Below are 23484 nucleotides of genomic sequence, written 5' to 3' on the forward strand. Positions count from 1 at the left end.
AATATATAGATGTAGTGCTAGCAATATGGTTGTGATGAATGGCGTTATGTCTATTGGAAGTTCTGCTAAAGTAAATGTCCAATCTGATAAGTCACTTGAAAGCAACTCGAAACGGCACATGTTAATAATTGTATTCTTTTATCTTTTACATATTCTGTAGAGTCAATTTAAAGCGCCTTTAATGAGGCTTTATCCTGTCGACGTTTTCGTCCGTAAGTGATATCATATCAGTTTGGGGTATGGACCCTTTTTTTTCTTAGTGTTTAAATTATTATTTCTACTTATTTTCATTTAATCGATGTGTTCTTGTATGAAAGGCCGTTCTGGTCATAATTCATTTTGTTAAACATACGCTTAAGGTACGCGTAACAGGTCGTTCACGTTCCCTAGATTTACACGTAACACTTTGTTCACGTATTCTAGAGGTACACGTAACACTTTGTTCACGTACCCTAGAGGTACACGTAACAGTTTGTTCACGTACCCTGGAGGTACGCGTAACTGGTTGTTCAGGTACCCTGGAGGTACGCGTAACTGTTTGTTCGTGCAGCTAACCGCAACAGAAAACCTGTCATATCTTTCCCTGAATAATGGATTATCTGTGTCAACATCATTTCATTTTCCCCCAAACCTCAAACTACTTGCAACAGAAGAAAATTGTTTTGTGCTAGGAAAAAATCCCGATGAAAGGAATGCAGATATCTAAAATTATAAAGGAAAGAAGTTAACTATATCCTTTAAGGATGTGTATTGGATAAGGAAGATAACCTGTAAAACTGCTTAAGATTTGGCAACAACCGACAACAAAACGAAGAATACTGTTTTCCATGTACACAATCTGTTGCCAAAATTAATGTTTAATATAAATAAAGTTTTTAATCAATAATTTTAACCGAGTTTTATAACTTAAAATCATTTAATTAAAATGTTGTAAAACAGGCCTGATTTAATTGGTCAATTAGTATTCTCCAGCAGACGAGTTCATTGTGCATAGGGTATAAAGGTTATTCCGCATACATGAACAAATAGTTACGTGTACCTCTAGGGTACGTGAACAAATAGTTACGCGTCACTTTAGGGTACGTGAACAAAGTGTTACGTGTACCTCTAGGGTATGTGAACGACCTGTTTCGCGTACCTCTATCGTAGGTGAATCAAAATGAATTATGACCCGAACGGCCCTTCATATTCTTGTTCCTAATCGTACAAACTGACATGGTAAGATCGTATGCATAGAAACAAGCACACATAAAATCATAACTAAAATCAATTTGAAATATTTAAAAAATTTCAATTTGATAAAAATATGTTTAAACACAAAAATTAAGAAAGAAAGAAGGTGTAATGACCAAAGTTCCTGTGAGTTAAGAAATTGATTTCTTGTTTAACAGTCTTGAAGTTATTTCCATAAGTCGACATATTGTGTTTCGTAAGGACAAATTGATAATGACCCGATAGAAATGATTTTACTATAATTCTTACTTGTGAGTAAAATTCAAGTTATGTCATTAATCATGAAATAAGGATTACAATATTATGATTGAATAAGTCAAAATTTCCTTTTCATATACTCTCAATTTATAAGATACCTTTTCAACGGTAACCATGTAAATTACCCGGACCATATGCGTATATACGCATATACGCATATAGTCATGACCATACGCGTATGGTCCAAATACTCATATGGTCCGGAATATACATAACTAAATAATATATTCAGTTATCTGAATATACCACCATTTTAGAATTCATTGCTTTTATATTCTGTACTGTTAATCGTAAGTTCGATTGTTTACCATTTGTTAGACCACTGATCGATAATGGTAGGGGACAGTGTTGAGACATAAAACAAAACTTGTTTATGATAAAAACATGTTTAACCCTGCCACTTATTCGTTCACCTGTCTCGAGCCAGGGACATCGTTTGCGTTTGTCCCATTGCGCTGTTAAATAGAAATATCAGGCGCCCGTCCGTCCGTCCGTCTGTTCGTCCAGTCTTGTCAGCGCTCTCACGTGTACAATCCTTTCCATATTTTTTATCAAACTAATATCATATATTTATATCACCAATGTCTCAAACAAGTTCGAAAAATCAGTGCCGATCAACTGTTTTTAAAAGAGTTATTGCCCTTGGAAATGTTAAAAATTGCATTGTTAGCGCTCTCATGTGTACAATTCTTGCCGAATTTTTATGAAACTCATATCATAGGTTTATTCCATCAATGTCTCGGACGAGTTCGAAAATAAGTACAGATCAAATAATTTTAAAAGAATTATGTCTCTTGGAAATATCAATTATATCGGAATATGTAATGCATTTGTTTTTCTAAACCTTCATTTCTCTAGATATTTATAAAAAGTTTTCAAGAACAAACAAAAGTTGTATTTTTTAGTTATTTTCCTTGGACAGATAAAATATGTGTTATGTTCTTTTATCTTAGTGTTTTCGTTTTTTGGAGAATTGTGGATCATGGAAGACCTTTGATTGTGTCTGCTTAATGTATTCTCAGATTATTTGGAATCTTTTTTTTTTTCGATTTGAACTTAACATATTGAAAAAAAATATTTTTTTTTTTCTTAAAAGATGTGGATGTCTGGCTATTTATGTTGTTATGGCTGCTTTCTTCTTGACGTTTAAATACGTATATAGGATGCACTGAAATGAAAATTCTTGTTAACTATATCCTACTAGTTCAAATCTGTCTAAAGTGTGTGACAAATAAGTGCACATTTATCCAATGAATCTAACAAAATCTCACATTCCTTTTAGAAATACAATTTAGTATTGGCCGTACGGTTACCTGTAGTTGTTCACATCCTTGCCATATGATATTTTGTGAATAATCGTTTCATTGACAACCTTACCAAATCTGCTCAATCTAATATTAAATCATAAAAGTCAACAGTTATGGTGCCCGGTGTGTACACTGTAGACAGTGTAATATCATTTTTGAATTGTTACATACCAAACATTGTAAGAGAAGAAGATTACTCTGATGATTTTACATACCAACTCGTATGTCAAAAATACAGTTATGGCAGAGCTTTTCTTCATACTTAAAAGACTATTCTAGTAGTATAACTCATCAATTTATAACTAGCTTTATTTTTTGAATTCTTAAATACCGAACGTAAATATTTATTGCAGATTCATAGTCATTGTATTACCAATGAAATCTCGTCGATGGTGTACTGTCGGGAATACTAAAAAAATTCTAATAGCTGTGTGGGTTGTTGCAGTAGCATTGTCTTCACCAACTTTTAAATTAATGGTAAGTGTGTACTTTCATCTTTACATTACATTATATTTACACAATTAACAAACGAAAGACATAGACAAATAATGAAATATCATGATTGTAAACCACTGCCACGTTCGTGACCTTATAGAGATAGTTGATACCAGAGGGTATCATCACCTCAGAAGTCAGTACTTCGGTACTGACATGATTTATAACAAACCTTTCTGAAATAGTTCGTTTATAAATTTTGAAGTTATAAAGAAGCTAAGGTTTTAACTCCCTCAGGCAATATAACTCCTCTACTTTTTCGGTTCTTATACATCCTCGGCTTTCAAATATTCGGCTTTGAGCGTTCCTGATGAAGGTAAATCCAGAGAAGCGCTTCGGACGCATGAAATTATTTAACGTGTTGTTTTCATTTTTTACAGCTTTGGGTCGATACTTCTGATGGTGGACTATCAGTCCACGAGGGTATCATCTGCTTAGTAGTCAGTACTTCAGCACTGGCATGATTTACAACAAACCTTTCTAAAATTGTCCGTTTATAAATTTTTAAATTATAAAGAAACTAAGGTTTCAACTCCCTCAGGCAAAGCTGACCTTAGATGGATTTGGCTATTTTTTAGTTTTATTTTGTCATATAGCTCTTCAAATGTTTCCGTTCTTATACATACTTGGCTTTCAAATATTCGGCTTTGGGCGTTCCTGGTGACGGTAAATCCCGAAAAGCGCTTCGGACGTATGAAATTATTTAACGTATTTTTTTCATTTTTTGATAACACTTAAAAATATGAATTCATTTTTTATTTCTTGAACATTTTTATTATATGGAGATCATAAAATAAGAATATCAAAGGGAAAATCAAAACTGGTAAGTCAGGTCTAAGGGAGACTGAAAAAATCACGGTAAAAAACTAAAAACGACAAATATAGAAACACTACAGAAAAAAAAGCAACACAAACCTCACGAAACAAAGGGGTTGATTTCAGGAAGGGTAAGCATATCCTGCTCCACATGTAACCGGCGTGATGTTCATGGTAAGTGCAGATTTTGTGTTAAGTCTCATTCTGTGATTTGACAATCGAGGAAAGTAGAGAATGTCTATGACAATTGGAACGTGTCCGTAGTCACCTATAGGTGGCACATATATAATTTTCCTGGTGACAGTCAAGTTACGAAACAAGACTACTTGAGTATTTTTGAAAAAAAAAAGATCAACATAGTCCCCAAACATTGTGTTATGAGAGGATTTCATCTATAAAGTTAGGCTAAAAGATAACGCTACCTTCTTTTTATTCTTCAGAAGCCCATCAAACTAAAATTCCTCAGGCAATAGTTATAAGAACAAATCACAGGAAAAATTTCTAAAATAATTAGCTTGAAATGAATTGTATGTCCACTTATGAATTTTTTCATGCAACTATTATACATTAACATCTTTTTCTAGCAGAATTCAGTATATATCAATGCATAAAAATGAGCTATTTCAATTTATTATATTTTTTTAGGATTGAACCAACAATGAATATCCGAACAATTCATGAACTATTAATCAATCAATGATAATCAAACAAGGCTGCACATCTTAATTAGCTTACCATGAACCAACAATTTCCGATTTTACGACATTGTTTGTCCATTTTGATAAATAGCTGTGTGACTGATTCAATATCGAATTAATCTGTTGACCAGAAAATAACAATAGCAATATTAGGACGATAGACGGGTGATTTTATTACGTCATGTAAATGATTAAAAGATAGATTGTAATGCACAAGAAATGCTACGACTGAAAAGGGTCTTGACAACTTCCATGAAAATTAAATCACCTCTTTTGCCGTTTTAACTTGCATTATTATTTCCAATAATGGTCCACTTCTCAACAAGGTCTCTGACACTTAGCCGCTCACTTCTAGACTTGTTTTGTTTAAGTGAAAATATAAAACTTTTACCAAAAAATGTCATGACGGTCTGTTAAAAAGTGTATTTTCATGTATTTGCATATTTTTAAAACCATTTTCCTTTTATGTCCAGGTAAAAACATAACGAGGTACCGTAATAAATTTTAAGTAAGGATTTCGTACTAAACAAATGATAAGGACTCATTACTTTGTATGTCAATGATTTTCAATCACTAAGGCTAAGCTAAAAGCTTCTAAAAACAATTTCAAAATAAGTTTAAGAGAGTAAGTTCACAAAGGGTTAACTTTGGCACTAAGATTTTGATGCTTTTTTAATTAGACTAAAATACTACAAATTTCACAAAGAAATAGCTGTGATATTACTATTAATACAAAATAACTTCATTTTGGCACATCACATTAAAAATTAAAAATGACGAAGTATTGACTCCTTAAGTATGCATTATATGTGTTGTAATATCAGTTTTGGTCTAATTTTCAATAATTCTAAACAGTTTTTAGTATGATTTACTTTGGCCGCCACTCATTATCCAGAAAGTTTTTGTGTTCATGGATCCAATATCATTATTGGCAACTTTTGGGTACAGAACATTTTAGATTCTAGGTTGCGACCAATGGTATCCTCAAGCTTTTAGGTCCGAAAAATGCATAAAATCATCGTATTTTGACAATATATCCATTATGTGCTGATTTTGGAACCAAGAATATACTGTTATGAAGAGAATTATTTTAACAAAGAAGTAAGGCTTTTGAAATTGGATCCGTTCAAGAACCAAATTATGGCTATTTTGAAATTTCATAATAAAGATGAAATTCAAGGCATATTTGGCCTAAAATGAACCTGGTCCTTTAGCTCTCTCTCTTCGAATATTAAGCAACGATAAGTTATGCTCTTATTTGTCCAATATTTGGTTTTTGCCACGACAAAACCTATTCTTCAATGATCCAGTTATTCTTTTAGCTATGCTCAATATTGATTAATGTTTAAATTTACAAGGGAGCAAGCGTTGTTGAAAGGGTCTCGAAAAAACTGGGAAAACCCAATTTCAAACAAAAACGGAAAGGATTTTTCCATTATCAGTCTAACTCGCCTGGTATAAGCACATTATCTACAAAATTTGTTGAAGAATGGCATTTGTAATCTGCAACCATCTGATCTGCAAAGTTGACGTGTATATTCTCAAGTTTTGTTTACGAAACTCATTCAGAAATAAATCATCTCGGATTCCCAATACACAGCTGGTGTCAGTATAGATCATTTATCCAATTATACTGCTGAAAATAGAACATACCACACACTAACTTTTTGAGCACGTAAAATGGATTTTGTTTTTTTGGATCTAATTTGTGAAATTGGACTTATTTACTGCAACCGAATTTGCAGTTTGAAACCTCTAACTTAAATTCTACAATTTAATAAAATTAGAGCATGTGTTAAGAGTTTGAAGTTCATTTACATGATTAAGCTACTGGTTTGTAAATAGTATCATTTCCAATATCTAAACGGATAGGGATAAATTTGTAACCTATCACTGTAATTTCAAGTCGTTTCCGATCTTTACTTAAATTCAAAATATCACAACAACATTGTGTACTGTAAAGTTTTAACCACATTATGTTGTGTTGTTTACATGTAATCAATATAAATACTTAAAGATCGCTCCAAATTACAGGTTTAATAGAATTGGCAAATTTTGAGTATATTTCCGAAAAGAGATAATTTCTCGTTTTCTATCATGATTTCCTTTAGAGAGGATTGCTGCTTACAAATAAGCTATTAAACCAAGGGTACCTTATCTCTTCGAAAGATTAACGTACGACATAATGAGTAAGATGATCGTGATGGAATATCTTTGTCACAGATGAACATGGATACTTTTCGAGTAATATCTTTCCTCTTAAAAGACGAAGTGAATCAAGAGCTATGTACCCTTTCAGAGCACATGAGATCACCCCCGTTTTTGGTGGGATTCGTGTTGCTCAGTCTTAAGTGTTCTATTTTGTGTTTTGTATACTGTTAATATGGCATTGTCAGTTTATTTTCAACTAATGAGTTTAAATGTTTCTTTGTTATCTTTCGCCTCTCTTTTGCTAAGAATGGTTTTCATTTTTATAAAACAGTTGTTGTAGAATCGGGTTTACACCCCTCCCCTCTTTCCCGCTTATTATTTCGAAAAAATCTACGCAGAAACTCCGCGTAAAATTAATGGTTTGCAACGACACATTTCATTTTACATGTACCTGATGATGTACTTTTTTCATGATGGGTACATAGGGCAGGTTTGCGTAAACATTTCAGTATTAAAAGAAATTATCTATTTTTACGTGCAATTTATACATGCACACCATTATTTGACAAATCTTCAAACATCTTTATACTTATAAATATATTAGTTTAATGTATTATTGTTTCGATATTGAAATTTAAGAACCAGATACTCAAGTTGCAAACAAATTTTATGAAGATCCGTGATGGAATTTTCCTTTGCTGATTAGGTTTGAAAAACATTTGATAGTTCGATTATCAAGTTATTCATACTTAAAATCCCAAAAGTATATTTAATAATTTATTCAAATGCTAAAAAATATTATTCATTTTTTACCTGTTTGAATATTTGGGTACTTATTGTTCCAGCCATTTTTATAATTCACGTATTGCTGACGCTGGTCATTGCAAATGTACAATATAAAAATAAAGAGACACAACTATCCCCAAGACACCAACGGACAAAGATGTAAACAACGTAAGGTCAACGTACGGACGTCAACAATGAACAAAACACATACGGTAAAATAAGATATTAAGGATAGACGAAAGATACAAAAGAAACAATCAAATACATACGTGGAAAACAAACTGAAGACCTCTGCGTGATAAACTTGGAAAGAATTCAAAATCGAAAACCAACGGTCTGATTAATGATAAAATCAATAAACGAATAACAAATATAGACAGCAACCAACGACACACACTGGACTACAGGCAAGGCAATTTTAAAATACAACGTAAAAATTAGCTTTTTGTAATAGTTTTTAAATGTTCGCCAAGAGAAAAGTTGGTGTCTTAAATCAGTACGAGTAAGCAATCGGACAATTTTCATACGATTGTGCATGCAACTAGAGCATCTGATACATTATTGGAATAAAGTTGGTCTAATACTTTTAAAATAAGGGTGAACATGTATAAATTTTGCGTAAAATGGATAATCTAATATTGACATTTTTTAGGCAAACCTGTCCTACGAGTTTTCTGAAATTAAATATTCCGAAAAAAAATATTTTGTGACCTAATATACATTTGGTTTATTTATATGTTTCGGAGTTTAGTGTGACATAAATTTTCGCTGAACTAGTAAACATTATTGTTTAGGGGCCAGCTGAAGCCCGACTCCGGGTTCAGAATTTTTGCGCTGTGTTGAAGACCCATTGGTGGCCTTGGGCTGTTTTATGCTGTTTGGTCGGGTTGTTGTCTCTTTGACTCATTCCCCTTTTCCATTTTAAATTTGAATTCTTAAAAGTATATAAATAAACTCATCATAGATACCGTGATTTAAATTTTGGACGCGTTTTCGTCTCCCGAAGTCTCATCAGTGACGCTCGAATCAAAAAAGTTAAAAGACAAAATAAAGTGCGAAGTTGCAGAACATTGAGAACCTAAAATTCAGAAAGATTTTTCCAAATACAGCTTAAGTAATCTATCACCAATGCAGAAAATCCTTAGTATTTCGAAAATTCTAAATTTTGCAAACAGTTAATTTATAATTATGACCATATCAATGATAATTCATGTCAACACAGAAGTGCTGACTGCTTGGGTGGTGATGCCCTCGGAGGGCAAACCTCCACCAGCTGTGACATCGACCCAGTGGTTGTAAATATTAATAAACGGGTAATTTAGTTACATTAGCTTTTCATTTCCAGAGTAAATTTGTAGGACAGGAATTCAATGAATGGCAATTACTTGAACTTTTACTAATGATTACATGCATTCTAAACATTTAAAACATGTATTTTTTTTTAAATTCAGATGCAGCTTAACACGCTCTTATATCGAAATCCAAAATTCATAGAAATCCGCAAGAAGTTGTTGTAGCATAGCACTCAAATCAGCAATTTTCATTTCAAGGTTACCTTAACGGCTATTTGTCTAAGCAAAAAGCCTAAATTATTCTGTAAACCGAATTGTATAATCGTCTCATGATCGTTAATCATGAGTTTATACCGAAAGATTTTTTAAGGTATTATATAAATCATATTTTTAGCTTAAATTGTCATCTCTTTTTCTACTTTCAGGATACAGAACATACGCTATTTCATCAGAATGGAACCATTGTACCAATAAGTCTTTGTTCTTGTGTAACGGAACAAGAGTCATCAAAACTGATCTTTTCTGTATATAAATTAATTATTATGTTCGCCCTCCCAACGCAGATCATGATTATATGTTACAGCGCTGTTATTTATTCATTATGGGTTAGTTCAAAACAATTAACACAGCTGGTACCAAGTCAAAGGTAAGGACTAAGTGTTTTAGCAACTCATTACATAATTTATGTTTTGTTTCTGTATACTGTTGTTTGTTTTTTAATCGTTTTTAATTTTTGCTATGGTAACGTCAGTTTGTGTTCGACTAAAGAGTTTGCATGTCTCTTTGGTATTGTTCGCCTCTCTTATTTGAAGACACATGCTAACATTATAGGTAAAAGCCTACACGATTATACCACTTTTTGGTATTTTAATGATTTAGTCTTCATCGGAACAATGACCTTTCAGAATTTTTGGTTTTCACAACTCTTCAACTTGAATTTGGCCTGCTTACCCTTACGGAGTTCACCTATTTTGCTTGAATTTATAATTATTTCGATTTCCCCCTTGGTACCTACTGTGCCAAATATTCAAACTTTATACACCATAAGCCATCATAAGTGTACATAGGAAGCAGATTAAAAATATTTGACATTGTTATAAGAGTATTCATTAGATATATATCTAGAGAATGGAGCTTTTGAAATCTGTATTTCTTATTAACTACGAATTAATGCTTCATCTGGATAAATCGGAATTACAATAAGTAATTGGGATACCTTTTGGATGCAAAAACATTATTATGGGCTCGTCTTTTTATTAAAGTAGAGTTAAGTTGTTAAAACTGTCAAGAGACCATCAAAACAACATCATTATAAAGTGTTTTTTTCCTTTATTATGAATAATTATCTTTGTTTCTTTGTCGTTAATGTTCATAATTGACCGCTTTACTGAATGAAAATTCTAAACTAGCATATATTTGTTGAAGTTTATTGTATTATTCATGATGATTTATAGCACAACTCTTTAGAACATCCATAACATCGAAGTTATTGTGCTTCATATATAATCGGAACAAGACTTTTCATATAATAACCGTCATTTCCATCAAGGTTTAGCGGAGACATAATCTATACTTCGCACATTTTGTTATATATAGTGGTGATATAAAACAGAATGGATAAGAAACTATAAAAAATAGAGTAACACAATTGAAGTAAATCAGTGCAACATAAACATAAGGAATTTCCGCTTTACACCTCTTCAACCACAAGCCACTGCATTCAATATTTTGCCTAGAAAACAAAATCATTGTAACAAACGCAAATAATTCTCCTTTACACATCTCCAACTACTGCATTCTATCATTCTCCTCAAAAGTTCATTGATTTGTTCTATATATCAGCCTTAAAAATAAATTAAGTGTACTTTTCCATGAATTGAAGATTAGTAAATTTCAAATGACTGTGATTATTGACTGATGTTTTCCTCGTTTCAAAACTGCATTAATGGTTCATATTTCAAACAATTGATATCTACGAATCTTTCATGACATTCACAATTATTCAATTTAAAGCTTTCATTCAATTTAATTTTCAATGTTATATAATATATTAGGCATAGCATTGAACTGTTTTTGAAGCATATCATGATATGAATATTTACTAGCTTTGTTAATTGGAACTATTATGATCTTAACTGATTCACATCTCAAAATTTTATACAAAGTGCTAAATAATACTGCCGATGATTTTAATGCTATACTTTCGTTTGCTCTTCAAATTTAAATCAACCCAACATGATTGAATCAGACAAAGGAATATTCTTACTTAAAATAATTTGTCGGTTCTTTTGCCAGAAAGAGGGGGAAGGGGGGGGGGGGGGGAGGGGGGGAGAGAATGGGGTGCATATTTTCATTTTTGTCAGCTAAACATTCTCTTGTTCTTCATCTGGTTAAAATTATGCAGAGTATAACTACACATTGTTCATAGGCATTGTTCTCTATGTGTTTGATTTGATGGAATCTTTATTTTATCATTTGTTGAATCAAAAGTATAAAAATTATGTTGGTGTAACCTCATCATAACTATCGTTTGGCCGAAAAAAAGTGATTGGTTTATTATACCACATAAGTGAGGTAATTTTGAACACGTTGCCAAAATACCACAAGGTTTGTTAACAATAAAGAATCAACATTTTTTTCTTACATTTCGATGGTAAATATGGCATTATTCAATACTTCTGCAAGGGTCCATGTGAATTAATGACACAAACAATATGCAAATGTTAACGAATTGAAATAAAATTACTACTCTGTTGTTAGTCAGATTTTAAACCTACTTTGTTGTGTTATATGTAGCGGAATGTGAATAACATGTTTACGCTTAGCACTGACAGAGCACCAATTCTACACACAACTACCGTGGTCTTTGTCACAAATCCATTAAACATTTACTTAATCATTTATATGTATGAAAATGTATAAAAAATGTATAGCTTCATGTCCTTCAAATCAAGGTTAAAAGGTTAAACAATACAAAGTTTAACAAGAAATCAACAAAATAACACTACAACATCTGACTAAAAAGCTAATTAAGTGATACATGAACATTTTCAGTTCATTAACTTTTTCTATACAACTGATAACGTTTTATTTTTTTGAAACATCACGGAAATCTACTGTTAATGAACTGTAACAATTTAAAATAACATTTAACAATTTTTCGTGCCAGCCTATACAGTTGTAAACGGTTTTAGATGTTTGAGCATACGATAATTGTTGTCAACAACGGATTGAAAGTTAAAGAGGAATGTAGAATGCTACGGTTAAAACATATCTTTTCGGATGAATGATTTTTCTTTTCACTTTAAGGATTGTTATATAAGGAATGATAATTGCAAAATAAGAAAATACTAAATACAGTTCGAGTTATTTTCTAAATTGGTCGTCTGATTGCTACCCCAAAGGTAAAGTCAAAGCCAACGAACAATTTGCAACTAACATCCTGATTATTCTTATTCTATTCAAGCCGAGTGCATTTTCATTCACAATTTTCTTCAGAAAATGCCTGTACCAAGTCAGGAATATAACAGTTGATTTTCACTTGTTCCGTTGGTTGATTTTGTTTTTATGAATTTCTCCTTTTGAATTTACCTTGGAGCTCAGTTTTTTTATTATATATTTTTTTTCATTTTACCAAAACAAAAACAAAAATGTATCTATTTTGGTTGATATGGCTTTTTATAAAATCTTAGATGTTAATTTAAATATATAAAAATTTGAAAACTTATTTCCGGTGAATTATTCTTGAATCAATAAGAAAACACTCTGTGTTCTATCATTTGATATCGAATGATATAGAGTATGTCTATCAAGATGCTACTTTTATGGTTTTCAGAATTAAGTGTAAGATAGATTGACAATGAGCATCCAACGGGGCTTTGTTGTATGTAGCTATTAGTTTTTCATAAAAATCCATGTTATTTATGTTGTTTTCTGGCTGGCATGTATATAGAGGAAACTTTAAAAAAAATGCATAGAAAACTTTCTGATAACACTTATTCTTATTTTAAAAGAGATTTTGTGCTTGGCTCTTGAAAATAACTTTCATTTAAAGAAAGAGGATAATAAAAATAAAACTTGATATTATAGTCAATGGATATATTTCCAATAATTCCTAAAATATAAAAAAAAAATCATAAACAGGCACCCAGTTTTTGTTTTCAAATGATTGGTCAGGCTAATCGTATCCACACAAAGAACACATACAAAAACAAAGAAAAACCCATTCAAAACATAGAAAAGTCTTGAAAGTATTTTTTTACTGAATATCAGAATTTAGAGGACAGTACGAAAATAGGCAGATCAACAACAGTAAATTATTAGGTTTAAGCACAGGCATGAAAAATGTAAACACAAATAGAATAAACTTTCAGCATAGTCTGCAATGCTATCATACATGTGTCCAATTGCTAAGTTTGTTGTTTAATTATAGATTATCGCATAGGGAATAAAATTATCTTCTTTATAAAATTATACAGCTTGTGGCTGATTTAAGATAATATACAGATACGTAATATTCCTATCCATTTTCATTAACTGTAATATGATACCAGATATATCCATATCCATTTCACTTCGTTTAATGGAAATTGTAAATGTAGATGAGCATGTACATTTATTTTCCCTATTAGATTAATTTGCTCGAATAATATCACCTTGTTATATGGAAAATATAAAAATTTCCAATAAAAGAGATTTGTTTTAAAAATTGTTGGCAGTTTTATTACCAAACCCTTAAAACAATGCTTAAGTAAAATAATTTGTGTCCTTGATAAGTGTTTCCACGTCAAATTATCAATTATGCATTTTACTATTATTGTTACATTGTAGTCTTTATACTGTTTAGGTGTCTGAAGGTTGAAGCATAAATATGTTCTTAATATTTATTTAGAAATATATCAGATTGTTCTTATTTTAAACAAACATATTTCAGAAATGACTTTGTTTGAAAATAAAGCTGTTAACCTTTTACTAAAACTCATCTATAGTGAAGTAAAAAAAAATGTTAAAAACTGTTTTTCTTGCAATAACTTGTTTGAGGTGAAGGAAAAACTTTACCTTGAAATTCAAAGACTTGTTTCATTGGTTAGGATTCAAGTACAAATTTCAGGCAATTTTGTGTTTGTTACTTCAATTTGTAATGACATTTAAAAAAAAAAATATCCTTGATATTTTGATGTAAGCTTATTTGAAGAACGAAAGTTAATTTGCTCTCAAAATTTTATTCCCGTTTTATCAGTCAGCAGGCAATTTGTGTTGATTTCTTTTCGGATTTAGATTGTTTAACTATATTTGATTGTAATAGCATTGGCACAATTCGACTATTAATCAGTAAACTAATGATATGCCAAGTAAAAAAATAAGAAGATGTGATATGATTGCCAATGAGATAACTCTCCACCAGGGACCAAATGAAGTAGAAGTTAACAACTATAGTTCATTGTAACTTAAGGTTTATAATGGACTCAGAATTGCAATTTTGACAAATTTGTAGATATTAAAGAAAACGAAGGGAAAATATAATCGCCATAGATCCCCGTTGTCATAGACCAAAATACCCTAATGAAATACGTGTCGTGTGCCATTAAGCTGACATCAAAAGCTTTCTTGAAACAGTGTGATAACTATAAATTGGAACACAAAATACTAGTTATTACATGCATTATATTATAAATTTCAGGACTACATTGGGCACCAATGAAATCTTCTATTGTTCTTAATGTTTAACAGAGAATAAAAGTCACAAAAAGGAATTTGTTGACATTTCCTTATAATTTAGATTTATCGTTATTTCTTTTCAAATCTGTAACTTTAAATTTATCTACATTCACAACATTCAAAAATATTTAAGTGGTCCAATTACTACATACTTGATATTTGCATGTTTCGTATTATAATCAACAATTTCCCGGACCAACTCTATGAAAAAAATACCTATTTGTAGAACAGCGTTTACTTGAATTTTATTTAAGGAAATGTTTTGATTTTTCAAACTAGTTGAAAATTTATCCATATTGTATGAATACATTGTTCTATTTCAGATCGTCGAATCCATCAATAGAACGAATAGCAATGCGACAAACATATCATGGGGTGAATTCAGGGGTAAGGAAGTGTAACGTTCTCCACAAGAGTAACAACGATATTCTTAGGGCAAGGAAACAGGTAAATATAAAAATTTATACTACATTTTATAGACAAAAAATTCCGTAGTTTATTCATCTACTTAACGAAATAAACTATAAAAAATTGAAACAAATGGTAAAATATTTATTTTTCATAGGGTCATAATTTGCTTATCATGTATAAAAGGATATGTTGCGTTTACGTCAATGAGACAACAACCAAACTAAAATAATAACGTGTGACAAAATACATATAGAGGGCAATCTATAGCTTCACAAATAAACAGATGTCTAGACATAATGTCAAACTGTAATTGGTTTCGGTTATATAAAAGTTTTGTAAAAGTTAACAGAAAAATAAAATATCTTCCATTAAAACCCAATTTTCAGAATAAAGAAAAACAAAAAAGTATCATTTAAATCATGTCTGTAGCAAAACAAAGACTACTTTACATATGATACTATCGGGGTCTATTAGTCAACCAGCACTGTCAGTAGCGGATCAAGCGTCGTAGAGGGCGTACGCCCGCTCCCCGTGATTGCCCCCAAAAATAATTATATCATGTTTTTTGCGATTTATATGATTTTTTAATATAAATCTATCCAAAAATTCATATATACAGTATATAATCCGTTAAATGAAACTACGACCCCTCCCCCTCCTCATTCAAAAATCCTGGGTTCGCCCCTGACTGGTGATAGGTATGGTATCAATTTCAGTGTGGACGACATATGACTATGGAATATCAATGATCGTCACTTATCTGGAGCAGCAAGTTTAATTAATGTTTAATTAATGTTGAACAACAAATCGGAGGACTTACCTTGTTTGTATTGGATACCTAAACTTCACAAAATTCCGTACAAACAACGGTACATTGCCGGCTCATCTGCATGTTCCACTAAAGAATTTTCCATCAGATTGACTAAAATTCTGTCCGCAGTGAAAGAGGGTCTTCAGAAATACTGTGAAACTGTTTACTCGCGTAGTGGTATTAACCATATGTGGATTCTTAAAAACTCTAAAGAACTTCTGGATAATTTTAAATCTCGGTCTTTTTCTGAAATCAGTTCTATCAAAACTTTTGATTTTTCAACCTTGTATACCACTATTCCCCATGTGAAATTGAAAAACCGTCTAAAAAAAATAATTCCACATGCTTTTCAACATAAAAATGGTAGCATACGCTATAAATTTATTACTTTGGGATACCATAAGGCATATTTTGTTAATAGTGAACAAAAGGGTAAAACATGCTACACAGAGGAACAAGTGATCAGTATGCTGGAGTTTCTTATTGACAACATATTTGTTGAATTTGGAGGTAGACTTTTTCATCAAATTGTCGGCATTCCTATGGAAACGAACTATGCGCCTCTCCTTGCTGACCTCTTCTTATTTTCATATGAATCGGAGTTCCTTCAGACAATTGTCAAAAACAAGAAGATCAAAGAAGCCAGGTTATTTAATTTCACTTTCAGATATATTGATGATGTTCTTTCCATTAACAATCCGAACTTTTCTGATTGGGTTCCATTAATATATCCACCAGAACTAGAAATTAAAGAAACAACAGACACGGCTTCCTCCGGCTCATATTTAGACTTATACCTCGAATTTGATATACACAGTCATCTCAGTACCAGAATCTATGACAAACGAGACGATTTCAACTTTGAAATTATCAATTTCCCCCACCTTAGTAGCAATATATTAACTTCACTTGCATATGGGATATACATCTCCCAACTTATTCGGTATTCAAGAGCTTGCAGCTCCTACTCAGACTTTGTTAAACGTCACCAGTGTCTGAGCAGAAAGTTGATGAACCAGGGGTATATCAAAGAACGTCTCGTCCTTTTTCTAAAAAAGTTCATCGGAAGGTACCAAGACCTTGTTGATAAATATTCCGTATCAACTTCACAAATAATACACGATGGTCTTGAAGTATAGATTCTGCGTACTGACGTTGTTTATCATTTTAATAACGTGTTATAGTATTCTTTTATTTTTCTTTATTAATATTACTTTTACTGTTAAGTCTGTTTTTTTAGATATCCATTTGACGTGACTCTATACTTATGTATCCCGTCATACTTTGAACGACAAAATTACTTTATTTATCATATTACTTTTACTGTTAAGTCTGTTTTTTGTCATATACATTTGACGTGACTCTGTACTTATGTATCCCGTCAGACTTTGAACAACACAATTATTTTATTTATTAATATTACTTTTACTGTTAAGTCTGTTTTTTGTGATATCCATTTTACGTTACTCTGTACTTATGTATCCCGTCATACTTTGAACGATACTTTATTTTATGTCTACCTGTGCGAATTTCAAACGCGCGATTTTACGCCAGTACTTATAACCTTCCATCCTTTATATGTGGATTTTACAAAGAAAAATAAAATCGTATAATATAAAAGCAAAATGAGGATGTTAAATTTGATGTATGCCTTTTTGTGCTTGACTTGTGTTGACTGCTGTACCCCTATTTTTGACATTTTTACCTATTGTGTCTGTTTGTATTGTTCGCGCATCGTTGTCAATATAATGGAATTTGATGCGACTGTCATACAAGTGAGAGGTTTAGCTAGCTATAAAACCAGGTTCAATCCACCATTTTCTACATAAGAAAATGCCTGTACCAAGTCAGGAATATGACAGTTGTTATCCATTCGTTTGATGTGTTTGAGCTTTTGATTTTGCCATTTGATTATGACTTATATCTAGAAATTGACTATGAAGGTCGGTTGAAAACAAAACTTTACGACAAAAGAGATGATTTCAGCTTCCCAATTGTGAATTTTCATTTTTAAACAAAGAGTTCCAAATGGTGAAGTTGAAATCATCACTTTGTAAATTTTACGGACGCCATCACGAGTTGGTTGACCGTTATGGAATATCCGTTTCACAAATGACATCGGATATGTTCCTTATGTCGTAACTACAATCTCTTTCCCTTTTCAAGAATGTGACCTACCGAATTAGACTATTTACCCCTATTTATGACATTTTTATCTATTGTTTTTGTTTGTTTTGTTCACACATCGTTGTCAATATAATGGAATTTGATGCGACTGTCATACAAGTGAGAGGTTTACCTAGTTTTAAAACCAGGCTCAATCCACCATTATCTAATTAAGAAAATGCCTGTACCAAGTGAGGAATATGACAGTTGTTATCCATTCGTTTGATGTGTTTGATCTTTTGATTTTGCCATTTGATTGAGGACTTTCCTTTTAGAATCTTCCTCGGAGTTCAGTATTTTTGTGATTTTACTTTTTACTATCTTTAATCCTTTCGAAAGAGGTATCTAGGAAAGACCGATAGGGACATTATGCTGTTAAAATTTCCCATTTCAAACTTAATATTTGTCATTGTCAAGTTGACTATTCTCAGTTTCGAGTTGACATTTCGAGAGTCGAAAGTGAGGAGTATAAAGTTTAGATAAGAAATGTTAAAATGTAAATAAGAATTAAAAATAGAATATTCCTGCCAGTTTTTCGTAGGTTTCTGTGAAAATGCTAGATTGGATTTTACCTTGTCTTGAACCTTATATATTCCAAAAGAAAGGATGCCATAAAACGACAACGTCACGCCCTTGCATGTATCAAAAGGTTAGAAACAGAAAAAACGGCATTAATATTTAAACATATAATTATCATATTTCTCTTATGTTGTATTGATGTAGCGTTTCAGATTTTGTTTTCTTACACTGTTGTTTTAATATTAAAATTTAGTTATCATACGATTTCTTGAACCAACATAATATTATGAACTGATGATCAGCGATAAAAGAAATAATAGATGAAAATAAATGTTATTTCAACCCTTCATGTCTTTGATTCACAAAGGTCTTTAATTTTATTAATTGTAAAATGCAAGATATGTGCATTGATTTTATTTCTTGGAATTAGTTTACATTGCTATTATATTTGAAAACAGCAGGGATATTTTACTGTGAATTAACGCAAAGATAACATGACATTGTAGACTGAAAAATGACATTTTCGACGGTAAATACCCTCATTTGATTTCTGTCGTTGAATATCCTGTCATTGTGATGTAATTTTAATGCCAGAAACTGTATCTGTAACGACATACTTTGAATATAAAACTCACCAGTAAGACGTAATATAAGAATTTCCTTAACTGGTATAAAGATCGACTCGTCCAAATAAACCTCTATAGCAATGATATAAAGTATAAAATGACGTTTTCGGTTTATATATTTTCTATTATTTTGAAGCACAATTCATTAAATGTTTCCATAACTCCATCGAAATGTTATGAAATAACCGTTCGAAAGTAAGTTTTTAACATAATTCGAATCTTATTTACAAGAATAACGATTGTTTTGTAGGTAATTAAAATACTAGCTGCAGTAGTTGTTGTGTTTCTCATTGCATGGGGACCAAAGCTGATAATACAAGTTATGCAGGACATGAAGCTTGATTTGATATACACTCAATCAGCATTTTCAACCCAGGTTTGTATATTTACTGTGAATTCATTATTATTCGTGGGATATCAATTTTCAAAAATTTTTTAAAGTGGGAAAACTACGAATTTAGATACTCGAAGATGTATACATTTATTAGTTTCCTTGATAGTCCCAAATATAATGAAAACACAACATTAGATATCCTCAATATAGCAAAGATTTCTAGAAGCACTAAAACTAATACCGAAAAAATTTAATAAATCCACAGTATAGAAATTGACGGAATATTATGAATATCACTTACACTGTTAATTTGATCATCAATGAAGACTTCATCATTCGATGTTTGACATATTTTAGTTGTCAGGGTTATGTTTTTGCTTTGTTTTTGCTAATTCACAAACATAAACGTGATCGAAAGATTTATCTTATAAGTTTTTATCATTTTATACAAAATTACTTTCTTCAGAATACACGAACTGATAGAATAATTAATATATTGACCAATTGAAGAAACAGTGTTTATCTAAGACATTGACTTCTTCCAAAATATGTCAATTAAAGTTTAAATAATACACCTGCATATTTATGCAACCAAACCAATGCAAGAACGGACCATCGGCTTATAGTACATACAGACGGTACATTTTGTTTATGTTACCAGCAGAGCCTTTAAACTTCTAGAATATGTGTGTATACTGAAGATGGGCATCTTCCTTTATATACACATTTTGATAATTTTAAAAGATTTTCCAGGTAGTAAAACTTTCTCAGTTTTCTCAGATTTTATGTCACTCAACTCTTTCTGAAGTTTTCAGCCTAGACCTTTCAACCATTTGAATAGCTTGTCTATCCTTTGAAGTTCTAGATATATAGATTATGTATCTAATTTTTTATATATTTTTTCAAATGTTTTCAGGATTTTAAAGATGTTTTCAGCAGCTCTCACTTTAAATGTTATCCTTAGTAGGATTGTGTCTCATTGATTTAGCTAATATCTAACAGTTTTGTTTAGTTTTAGAAATCAGTTGATATTTGTATTACTTTTCCTTCCTATAAATTAGATAGATGCTGCACTCAGCATATAAAATACTTGTATCATTACTAAATTAAAAGAAATTAAATAGAACCATCTGTTTAATTACAATCAATGTCCAAAATTCCTCTTAATCCAGACACATGATTACAATCAAAACAAAAATGTTGTTACCTGATGGCATTGTGTACCTTATACTTTCTGTTTGTTACTATCCTGTTTACAGAAAACGTTTTTCTTATTATAATCTTGATAAAACTAAAAGTTTACTACCCGATATTTCTGAATAAGAACAATAACCTTTTTTTAATTATATTTTGAAGAATTAACGATTGGCTGTCTTTTTCAATATCTTGTAAGAAATCTCTGTGGAATGTCAATTTGTAATATTCATCTTCCTTAAGTCACAATACTTTGAAAAAAATACAAAATAGACGAAAAATTTTGATATTACAAATAAAGTATATAACGTCACCGTTTTACAGTCAATAATTTCACTGTCTCATATGCAGTAACCATATTTCAAATTTTACGCTTTAATGAAGCATAATGATAATTGAAAAAGAAAATGCACTACACAATTCATACGGTCAGAAGAAATAGAAAACAGGAGATTTTTTTTTTCAAACAAAATCATTACATATCAAAATTAGTTCTTCAAAAAATACATTTAATATACTTTGTACTAACGATCGTGGTGTATTGTTACTCAAATACTTTAATAATTGTCGGTTTTTCATCCCATTTTCGTTGTTTTGTTTACAAAATAAAGCTTATTCTGAATATGATATCATAACACTTACGAAATATTATGATCAATCTGTTTCTGTAGTTGTTGATTTGGGGATTTGTTTTCACAAATTGAGAATGCATTTCACAACACACCACCTCACCATAATGAAAACACTGAATTTGCTTATTCTTTTTTGTGTAAATATGATTAGTTTACTTCGTGGAATGACACGATTACATTTACGCAAATACAAATGGAAATTTTATTTCTACAGGTCGTCTTCAATTGTCTGCCATATATACAGTCTTGTCTTAATCCTATCATATATGGTTTTATGTCAAAGAACTTTAGAAGAAGTATGGCTTTAGCTTGTAGACGATATTGTTACCTGTGTAGACTATTGAGGTGCTTCAGACGCAAAAAGAAAAGTAATTTCAATGACCTTGAAAATGATTCAAAGTACAGTAATGGCTTGACAGTGCAAACGAGGATCGTTTGTAAGACCAGTGGATCGTCAGACGAAGAAAAATGTGACTCCACCTATATTGCATAAGATGAAATGCAGATGTGTACATGTCATAAGACATCCATATCAAGTCTATCAATTCAAAGGTTAATGGAATATAGATTTTAAATATTGGTGAACGTCATATACCAATGTAATTAAATAAACAGTGAAAGTAATCTAATGGATTTTACTTGCTAGCAGTAGTTTTTTGATTGACCATCAACATAGAGTAACATTTCAAATCGGAATTTAATGATGCTAGATTCTTTCCATCTATGATCTTTTAACCTCCAGCTGCAGAAAATAGATACAGTGCATAGTCATTTTAACATTTCCTTAATTATTTGATGTAGTTTAATAATATATTTAACATGTTATGAGACGTATGTCTGCTCTGACAAAAAAATCGCATGTTTTACAATATTGAATCAACAAATAGATAAGAGGCCGTGATTCACTTTTCTTTTTCGCTTATCTTGTAATGTATATAACACAAGTTTTTCCATGAATGTCTGTGTAATTGTTAAAACATTAGGAGATGAAAGAGGACTGTTGACTATTGTGAGATGTTATTCATTAATGTTGAAAATATATTTTTGGACGTTTTCGTATATTAATCTCACACACAAAACATATCAATCATTTGCGTTGCGTTGTTATGACTGCAGATTCGCGCTTTCAAGCTTTTGGTTCTTCCCTAAGCGGGATTTCAGCCCGATCTGCGCTCGACTGCACTATGTCGAAAGATTACTCGGCGAAACTAAGTAACATACAATGCTTTTGTTAATCAGTTGATTAAAACCAAGGAGATGTCAAATGACGAGGATGCCAAAAAACCAAAGGGTTGTACGGCTTTCAGCAATGAGCAAAAACCTTACCATATAGTAAACTATAAAAGCAAATGTGAATAACAAATAAAAAAATAAAAAACAGTGGCTTGATTTTTTGTCATATAATGATTATATTTCTCGTCGGCATAACTAGGTTTGTAACACTGTACATGGTCTGTGAAGAATGGTAATTGGAATACTTTGCAGATCAGCTGTTATTGTCAATAGTATTATACTGACAATGCAATCATATTTAATGTTTTTATTTTAAATGTCAAAATATCTGGCAATTCTATTGAGCTTACATCACAAATTCCATACTATTTGTCTATAGTTTAACCTGACAATTCTAGAACTGCATATATATATATATATATATGAGTCTAAAAGATTGTGTAACAATACCGATAAATAGATGGAAAACAAAACACTAAAAAGTGTTGAATATCATCGCACAAAGATGGAAAAACTGAACAGATGATATAAATTATACAATAATTGCAAATATTTCGGCTCAACAAATGGCCTTCCTCAGTGTTAAAAGTTTTAACAATACTGATATATAATGTTTAAGGTGTAAACATAGATCAGTAATAATACAGGTAAATTTTGGTCGATTGATTTTAATCCAAAATCCTGAATATCATAATATAAACATTAGACTGTAAATTAATTATTTCTTTCTATTGATTCCATCTTGATGGAGGACACCCAGTGTTTTTATCCAAAACTTCTCCCGATTCTCTCTTTGCCTATTTT

The 23484-nt window shown here is 31.2% G+C and overlaps 1 protein-coding gene across 1 annotated transcript; it reads left to right on the plus strand.

The window, feature by feature from the left end:
• Nucleotides 1-2686: 2686 nt before the first annotated feature.
• On the plus strand, nt 2687-22565 carry LOC127706430 (pyroglutamylated RF-amide peptide receptor-like). Its single transcript, XM_052211064.1, has 5 exons — nt 2687-3275; nt 9462-9682; nt 15078-15201; nt 19538-19663; nt 21662-22565. Exons 1-5 carry the CDS (start codon nt 3174-3176, stop codon nt 21938-21940), a joined length of 852 nt encoding a protein of 283 aa, XP_052067024.1. The 5' UTR covers nt 2687-3173; the 3' UTR covers nt 21941-22565.
• The last annotated feature ends 919 nt before the right edge of the window (nt 22566-23484 follow it).

The sequence above is a fragment of the Mytilus californianus genome, unplaced genomic scaffold (assembly GCF_021869535.1).
Source record: "Mytilus californianus isolate M0D057914Y unplaced genomic scaffold, xbMytCali1.0.p SCAF_1, whole genome shotgun sequence".
In the NCBI taxonomy this organism is placed as follows: domain Eukaryota; kingdom Metazoa; phylum Mollusca; class Bivalvia; order Mytilida; family Mytilidae; genus Mytilus; species Mytilus californianus.